The sequence below is a fragment of the Chionomys nivalis genome, chromosome 4, assembly GCF_950005125.1.
Source record: "Chionomys nivalis chromosome 4, mChiNiv1.1, whole genome shotgun sequence".
Classification (NCBI taxonomy): Eukaryota; Metazoa; Chordata; class Mammalia; order Rodentia; family Cricetidae; genus Chionomys; species Chionomys nivalis.
In genome coordinates, this window is record NC_080089.1 from 102,069,587 (window position 1) to 102,079,179 (window position 9,593).

General features: G+C 44.5%; 1 protein-coding gene across 1 annotated transcript in view; it reads right to left on the reverse strand.

The window, feature by feature from the left end:
• Atp2c1 (ATPase secretory pathway Ca2+ transporting 1) overlaps nt 1–6,976 on the reverse strand; it is a 118,048-nt gene extending 111,072 nt beyond the window's left edge. Inside the window, exon 1 of the mRNA XM_057768611.1 lies at nt 6,634–6,976. Within this exon, the coding sequence (XP_057624594.1) occupies nt 6,634–6,741 (108 nt within the window). The 5' untranslated portion in view covers nt 6,742–6,976. The remainder of the gene's footprint in view (nt 1–6,633) is intronic.
• Between the last annotated feature and the right edge of the window lie 2,617 nt (nt 6,977–9,593).

Sequence of the window (9,593 nt, forward strand, 5' to 3'; positions counted from 1 at the left end):
GATCCTACCCCTGTGAAGTTCCTGGCCCCACAACTTCTCCAACAGTGATGAAGTTCATTCAACTGTATAAATGTGTCTCGTTTGTGCCAGATATGTGCTTGGTATTGATGCAGAAACAACAAACGTACAGAACCATGTTCCTTCATTGAAGTGAAGCAAGATTTCATTTGGAGATGAAAACTCTGAATGCCGCAAAGAATGAGGATTCCAGCAGTAAGAGCGGGTATGGGGCACAAACCGTAAGGCTACGGTTGTAAGAAGTCAATGAAGAGAAGATGGTAGGATGATCGTGGCAAATTTAATACTTATTTGGGAATTGTCTAGTGTATTAGTTACTTGTCACCTTGGAACCCTTCTCATGGGTGGCCCATGTATACAGAGACCTGAGGAAAAGCAGTGTTGCTTGCCTGCCTGCCTCTGCTTCTTGCTGCCATATTCATGTGTTACTGCTGTTGCCATCAAACTCACTCCAGATTCTTCGGTTTTCCAACACAGACTGAAGAGGAATAACTCTTCAAGGACTTTCTAGGACTGCAGCACCAGAATGATACTTTTAGAGGATTGAGCTTTATAGATGGAACAGCTACGAGGCTCTTAGCTGCCATTGTTGTATTATCCAGTGTGGTAGTTTAAATGTAATTGGCTCCATAAACTCACAGGGAGTGGCACTATTAGGAGATGTGACTTTGTTCAAATAGGTATGGCCTTGTTGGAGGAAGTGTGTCACTGTTGGGGTGGGCTTCAAGGTCTCAAAAATGCACATGTGACATCCAGTGCTTCAGTCCACTTCCTGTTCCCTCTGATTAAGATGTAGCCAGCATCATGTCTGCCTGCGTGCCACCATGCTCCCTGCCATGATGATAATGGACTGAACCTCTGAACTGTGAGTGAGCCACCTCAATGAAATGTTTTCCTTATAAGAGATGCTGAGGTCATGGTGTCTCTTCACGGCAATAGAGACCCTAACTAAGACACTCAGCATCTTCCTCGTAAGTGTGTGTGTGTGTGTGTGTGTGTGTGTGTGTGTATTTTCAGTTCTTTTCCTTTAAAGGACATGGTGTTTTGAAAGGGTAGAGAATAGGAGGTAGCAAGGAGGAAGAGAAAAGGAGAAACCAAAATAAAGCTAAGTTGTCATGGTCTGAACTTTCAGGATGATTAATGGAAAAAGTGGAAAAGGAATCAGCTTAGGGGGCATAGTTTGTGAGTTGTCTCTTCATGCATTCAAGTTGCCATGTTTGCAGGATGTTCAGGTGGAGGCATTGAATAGGTGACTGGATATACAAGGCAGCAGGGCACTCACAGGCTACATTTGAGAGCTACTGAGTTGAAGGCAGTGGTTAAAAGCTATGGGAATGGCAGACCTTATCAAGCAAAAAAGAACAGGCTTTCCAGATGCACTCACAAACTAGCTCTTTATATTCTTACACAATGTCTATGCCAAGTCTGCCACCCTTAAGAGCAAGTAGTACAGAGTTCCGGGTACCCATAGGCCACCCTTCATAGGCAGAAGCCAAGGAACAGCGTATCAAGAGGTAGAAGAAATTCCCCCTTCAGTGTCCAGCTTGGTCACAGAGTCACAGAGCAGCTCGACTCTGGTATTCAGAAGAACACGGTCTACAAGTTGCATCCATTTCTCCACTAACTGAACTCTGACATCTGCACCAGACCTAGGCTGCTGCCCTGAGGCCAAAACAAAGTAAATAGCAACCATACAGTCTCGCCTATGTCTGATGGACCTTCCACATTCTCCTGAAGGACCATGTAGGCGCAGGCTACCAACTCCTACCAAACCATCTCACGAATTTTGAGAAAAATGACCTCAAATCTTCCCAATCTTTAGCATCTTCACCTAATCATGACCTTAATCTTCTACCTGTTTAGGGACCTGGATTTGTGAAATATTTGCTATAGATGATCTGGGAAGGCAAGGGATGAGAGACTTGTTCTCAGTCAGATGGACAACCATCTATTTTACCTTTGGTTGTTGCACGCCATCAGAAACATTACCCACCAACAAAAACTACCACACAAACCAGGCCCTGTGTCAAATCCTTTCTCTATAGCATGAGGTACAAAGGGAAGAACATTGAGATGTTTCAGAGCATCTGTGGATAAAAACAACAATGACCATTCCTACAGGCTCCCTTGGCCTACTCAAGACATGGGTAAAAGTGATACGTGTCCCAGACAATCCAGTGTGTCTCATCTGTCTGTGGAAAGGTGTCTCTTACACCAGCTTTTGCCATGTGACAAAGTGAACCTGAGAGAGTAAACAGCACATGAGGTGGGGTCACACTGCATATGTATATTGACATATTAGCAAATAATTACCACACTGAATATAGTAGCAACATCTAGTAATCAAAGCAAACAGACTGTGTCAGGAAAGAGGGAGTTGTGTGTGTCTGTCAGCAGAACCAGAAAATGGTTTCCTCTGTCTCTGTAACCTGAGTCTAAGGAGATAGAGAGCATATAATAAATAATATAATCCAGGAAGGCCAATAATAAGTAGAGGAGGAATTCTAAGCAAGAGAGAGGAGTGCATTTGAATGCACAAAGGAACAGAAGCAGATGGCGTGTCTGGGATACCACACCTCTGCTGGTACTTGAGAGTGAAGACATTGGCGTGCAGACATTATATTCAGTAACAGTGACTCATTCAAAATTGGGAGAATTCTCTAACCTTTTCATCCCCTCCCCCATCTTCATTCAGGAAACCACCTCAGTCAGCCTCAAAGGAGGCTCTAAACATTTCTCCTTTGGGTCATAGGGGGCACTGAGTGTCAACCCTTGGGCCTTGTGCATGCTAAGTGACTACCACCGAGTCACACTCCCAGCCCCAAACACCTCTCTTGAAGTCAATTGTCCTTCTTAAAAAGCAGGTTCAAGGCTTAGAAGGCTGTTTTGATATGTTTTTTGGGTCCCTCCACCACCCCACCACCCCGCACTATGTAGCTCAGTCTACATACAGGAACTGCAGTTCCCAATCCTCCTACTTAGCTTGCCAACAGCTGTCAGTACAGGTGTGTGCCACTGCACAGGTAACACTGTCTGCCTGCAGAATTTGCTTTGTGTACCATCCATACTACTATGTGTACTATGATACTACGCCTGTGTTGTCTGAGTTCTCTGTCCTGCCCAGTTCCTGCATTCGTTAAGTCCCAAAGAAAATCACACAGAGGTCTACATTAGTTATAAACTGATTGGCCCATTAGCTCAGGCTTCTTATTAACTCATAACTTACATTAGCCCATTATTCTGGTATACATTAGCCACATGGCTCGGTACCTTTTTCAGTGGGGTTTGTCACATCTTCCTTCTTCTGTGTCTGGGGAGGACTGCAGAGGAATGGGCTTCTTCCTTCCCAGAATTCTCCTGTTCTCATTTACCCGCCTCTACTTCCTGTCTGGTTGTCCCACCTATACTTCCTGCCTGGATACTGGCCAATCAGCATTTATTTAAAACATAATTAACAGAATATAGACATTTGTCCCACACCACGCCAGTAGTGCGGAGCCTGCACTACAGGACCATTCGTAAGCCGAGCAAGGGCCTGGAGATTTAAACACTCTCACAGACTGAGACACAGGTTATCCTTGAAGCAAGAATGCCCCCTTTATTGTGTACCAGAGCCACTTATATAGGGATCCTTAACTGATAGCCATGCCCCAGCCAAACCCACCAGAAACCATTCCCCTGCTATCAGGAACTCCTGAGGGTCTCATGCTCAGAGCAGCTGCAAACACAGGAAAACAAGTTGTTTTACTCAGAGCAGCTGCAAGCATAACAAGTTGTTTACAGGAAAGTCAGGGTCTGGGTCCACAGCCCAACAGCTTTGAACGTATTTAGTCTCCTAGTTAGAGCAAATGCCATTGATTTTTATACTTACAGTAAGAATATGAAATTTTTTCCTAAACAAATTTGCTAATGGGTGATTTGAATTGCCAATACAGAAAAATAGGAGTTAATCATAGACATGGTAATTGCAGTCAGGATTATGACAGTGGTCAAGGTTTTAGAATACTGCTTAGGAGAGAGGTCAGTGGCCCCCTGTTATGAATGGCTTGTTATAGGGGGTATGGCAAAAAGGATAAAGTATGAAAACCCAAACTTAGGCATTCCTGTTCCCTAGCCGTCCTGAAACTCTCTCTGAAGATCAGGTTGGCCTCAAACTCACAGGGATTCATGTGCTTCTGCCTCCTGAGTGCTGAGATTACAGGCGTGTGCCACCACTGCCTGTCTCCTGTCTCCCTTTTATATTTTCTAGCCAGGTGACTTCTAGGACGGTGCTTATACTCTCCACGTCCCTGTCCTTGTAACTTTCTATTGCAGGTCTGGTTTACAGGACTGTAAGGAATAGAGACAATAAATGTGGCGGCCATTTGAACATTGATATCATTAGCTTTGTTTGTAAGTTTTCAACATGCTTTCCAAGGTTAACCAGATTGGCCCAGTTTCTCTAACTCTGTTAGGCTGCAGGTCTGCACAGCTGCAATTTGCTTTAGAAAGGAATCAAATATAGCATTTCCCATTAATATATTCAGAAAATTAATAATGTAACATAATGCTCCCAGCTATTCCCAGACCATCCAGGATGGTAGCCCAAGTCTCATGTCCCCATATTGGATGCTCATGTTCTTCTGAAGGCACAATTGTGTAGCACTTTCAAAATAAACTTGCAGCAGTTGGGTGTGGTAGTGTACGGGTAATCCCAGCACTTGGGCAGTAAAGACAGGGGGCATTTGAGGACAGTCTTGGCCAACCTGGGCTATAATGAGACTCTATCTCAAAATGCCAAAATGTTAGGCCTGGGGAGATGACTCAGTGGGAAATGCACTTGCTGTGCAAGCTGAGAGATGAACTCTGGTGCCCAGAACCCATGTGAAGGGCTGTGCTCAGCAATGCATACCCATAATGCTAGCACCAGAGACAGAGAGGCATCCCGAGGGCTTGCTGGCCAGCCAATCTAATCACAACGACCAGCTTCAGCTTCAGTAAGATTACCTCAAGAAATAATGAGAATAATAAAAATAACAATAATAATAATGAGGAGGAGGAGGAGGAGGAGAAACTAAGAAAAGACATTTTGCACTCAATCTCTAGCCTCCTTGTCTATCCCATGGTCACTCACACATAGCACACACACACATATATGTGCAGAATCACACTCTCTTCATACATGCATAAATACACACAGCGCACATTAAAATAACTTACTAAATAAGTTAACAGTAAGACAAACTTCCAAAAAGAAGAAAAACACCCACAGGATTATTTAAGCAACATAGCCACCTCTCTACATACACAATACTCAGAAGGGCAAAGAATCAATGCACTCCCCACCCCAAACAGGGCAGCCACTCTTCCCTCCCTGCTCCCATGGAAGAAGCCTGTGACATTGCTACTGGGGTAAGCAAAGACTCTGGGTACCATCACACGGTCCTCCAACTTTCCACTTCAAAACCAAGTAGATGCTGGGAGGAAATGTAGAGATGGATTTGGTTGGCGTGACAACACACCGGAGTGAGAGGTGACTGGGACTGGCCTAGCTCCCTTAGTGCAGAGAACCCGAATCTCTAGCACTTTTTAAAATGACGTAAGAAGGAGCCTGAAAGCAGTTTCCTCCCAAATCATGATCTATCCTTTTTCAAATAAGGCTTGAGCTTTGGGGAAAGGGGTCACAGGAGGGTTTTCCTCCACTGTCCTCTGCTTCCGTTTCTGGGAAGTGTATCAATAACTGGGTCATCTACCACAGAGGAAGACAAACACAGTAAAGATGTCGGCAATCTCCTGACTAGTTCTGCCATTCTAGGTAAAGTCCAATGCCAAAGGCTTGTGGCTGGTCATCTTCAGTGTCGTAACAGCCTTGCCCTTTACTTCATATCCCATGGCCATATTTCAAAATAAACTGCTGGATTTAAATGGCCCAGATGTTGCTATTTCTTCTAACAATACAGTACAATTATAAAAGCAGTTTTTCGATATATAGAGTGCAATCGGTGTAACAAACACACGTTTTTAAATGAAAATAACCTGACCTTTTAAACGGGTTTTAAAAAATGCTTACACGCCCACATGCTGTTGGATTTGTTTTGATGGGCTAAAAGGACTGAAAATTATTGTGCTCAGCCCCCTACTCACCACATACAAGAAATTACCTGTTACATCTAAATGATCTCCTCAGCCCATTAATGATCTGATTATGGTCATGGAAATGTTTTTCATTTTGCAAATCCTGGTGACATTAACATAATCACAGAAACATGCAAGAAAACAAGTATGTTTCTAGGGTATGATATTTCATCTATTGAGCTATTAATAGTTTTAGAAACTGTCTTTGAAACACTGAAAACATTATCAAAGCATCAAAGAGTAATAACAGAAGAGAGCAAGGCATGTGTTTTCCCCAGAGAACATTTGCTTCATCTCAGGATCCAAATGTTCCGAGTTCAAGTAAACCCTCCCAGGCCTGCCTGCTCGCCCGATTGTCAAGTGTGAATAACCACAAGCTGGAACCGACCCTGTGCCTATGAAAACAAGCAAACCAGCAGAAACAGATTTCCTAAGCCTCGCAAAGCCACACCCAGAAATAAACACTAGCTATTTTTAAAGTTAGCACAAGCAAAACAATACCTGCTCTTCGTCTCTTTGGTTTCTCAGCGTTGAGAAATACTTCCTAATTGAGTGGAGAGGATACTTTTTGAAGTAAGAAAATCTAGACGGTGGCAACAAATTCTCCATAGTGAAGGAAGCCAGAGGGTCCTGGTCGGCCCCTCCCTGCCAGCAACCAAACGCAACTGCGAAACTTGGCCTCTGACGCCTAGTGGGTTGAGGCTCCAACACTTCCACAGCAAGCAAACAAAGCAGGCTTCCTTCTTAGGGTGTGAGTTCCTGGAGAAAGTAGACAGCCTGAGTGTGGTCGATTATCTAGAAGCCTCCAGAAATGCAATGCCCAGGGGCCAGAGTCAGGAAGAAGTTCAGAGCTGGCCCAGGGAATGTAAACAGCCCAGTGACAGAGATGTGACTGGCTGTCCTATTTCCAGCAGCAGTACTCTGTTGCAAGCTATGTTAATATTAGCTAGCTGGTGACTTTCCATACCCACAGACTCTCGTGAGGTTTAATTTTAATTCTTCCAACAGTCTTTCTGGCTTTTTTTTTTTTTTTTCTTAAAGAGGGCATGACTTGCGGTTTTCCCAGTTTCCTTTTCCATTTCTTGTCATTACCAGCACAAAACCTTCGGCTGTGTTTCAGCTCAAACGTGTCTATTCTTTCATCCCTAGAAGCATTGTTCTAGGGGGCTTCTTTTTTGAAACTGATCTCACATCACACACACACACACACTCAGGGGCATCATGGAGTTGATCCGCTCTGAGGACATTCACTGTGCTCTGTGGTGCATTATGCTACACGCCGGTAACCAGATACTTTGCATTAATTGGACAATGGCTGCAAACAGATTCTTTTCTGAGTTAAAAGGTTTCTTGCCTTGAGTCCTTATCACAAATCCACAGGCTGACTTTGGAACCATTAAATTTCCTCAGGCTTTCTCCTGAATGTTTGGGAGAGGATACTTCTATTACAAAAGCAATTGGCACTTTCAAAGGAGGGGAAAAACGGGGGGTAGGAAAGAACACGACAAGAGGTCTGGGGTCTTAAAGGACATGAAATTATAAATTTGAAAGTTCGTTTTTGCTGTCATCCATAGAGGTCACAGGGTTTGTAATCTGAGTCCTCAGACCCCCCTTTCCCACTGTGGTGTGTGTGTGTGTGTGTGTGTGTGTGTGTGTGTGTGTGTACAGACCCATGCTGGACCATAAGGCCAGGGGATCAATATTCTGCTTTCTTCCTTTCTACCTTATTCCCTTGAGAAAGGGTCGCTCAGTGAACCTGAGGCTAACTGGGCAAGCCAGTACCTTCCAGCCTTCCTCTTGAGTTTGCACTCCATAGGGCTGCAGTTACAGGAATACACAACCATGCTAGGCTCTCTATGAAGGTGCTAGGGCCCAAATACAAATCCCTGGTCCAACACAGCAAGTACTGTTGCCTACTGAGCCATCTCCTAACCCCCATCTCTGTTCTTTCCTTGGCTTTTAAGCTTTTCAGTAGCTGAGTTGATTGGCAAAAACAGACCATTTCAGTTGGGGGCTGTCATGTAGGAACTAGGGTGGACATCCACCCACCAGCATGTAACTCAGAGATATGCTTCAAGGCGAAAAAGCTAGTCTTCCCCTCCAGTAAGAGCAGACTTTGGGAGGAAGAGGCCGCAGGCAGAGCTCATGTCACAGACTGAGATGTCCCCCAGGACAGCCTCTCTGACACTCCTGGATGGGTCACTTGCCTTCAGGGAACACACCTGGCAGCCTGAAATAGAGTGTGCCGCCAGCAGTAAGACCATCTGTCGGACTGGCATGAGGCCCACCAGCGAGGTGGTTTTCCAGACTCACCAGGGCCTGGAAGCAATTCCAAGAAGTCTTCTCCCTATCGTTGCTGGGGTTGACTCCTCAGAGGCCCTGCCCTGCTGCCAGCTCTCTAGGTTCACTGCTGTATGCTCACGGAAGCTCTGAGTGTCCTCTTCAACATGCTGGAGACTGTAGGCTCTAATGAGGGCAGGAGAGAAGCGGTGTGCTCTTTGCCAGTTGATGACCCAGAAAAGTAATCAGCTCCCAAGTCCAGACACCTGGGCCACCCCAAGTCCCTAGAAAGAGAAAGGGCCCCAGGAATAATAGGGACAAGTTCTGCTCACATCCATTCTGGGATCCACAAGCTGCTCCCTTTATAGCCCTTCTTAGGATATTTGAACTTTTCTGCCTTTATTGTGGGCAGAAACCCACAGCTTGCCCAGCATGGCTGCTGATCAAAACCTTCTCCCAATGAGGAACACAAAGCAGACTTCGTTTTAGACCAGATGGCTGTTTTGTGATCCCCGTTCCCAGGCCCAAGGAGAGTGATGAAAAAGAAGAAAAAAAGCACAAAACAAATTTCTGTTCTATTATAACATTAAACAGAAAACATAAAATAGATGTTGGTGAGCTAGAGATATGGCTCGGTGGTAAAGCAGGCCCCTGGGTATAGTCTCCAGTGCTGCAAAAAAAGAAAAAAGAAAGAAGGGAAGAAAGAAAGAAGGGAAGAAAGAAAGAAAGAAAGAAAGAAAGAAAGAAAGAAAGAAAGGGATGAAACAAATGTAACTAAGATTCCTTTAGGTGTTTAATAACAACTATAAATTATAGGGAGCATTTATCTGGCCTTTGGACACTACAGTAAATTATTTGTTCTGTGGCAATGTAATCTTACGCACCCCTCAAATGAAGGCCCAGAGAAGGTAGTAAGACACAGCTACATAGCAAAGAGAAAGGGGTTCTAACCGGAGAGGCCCTATTCCAGAGTCTCCCTGCCCAACCATCAAACAGGCTCTTAACCAACCCAGAAACACACCAAGGATCAAGCCCCGTGAAGCTGTTAAAGAGAAAAACCCATGTTGTCTGATAGGAATCTATTCACGAGGATGATAAGATTTAAGACCAAATGCATCCTTGTGGGGAAAAAAAATTCACACAACTTCTATCCTGAATTTTCTATAAATAAAATATGCATC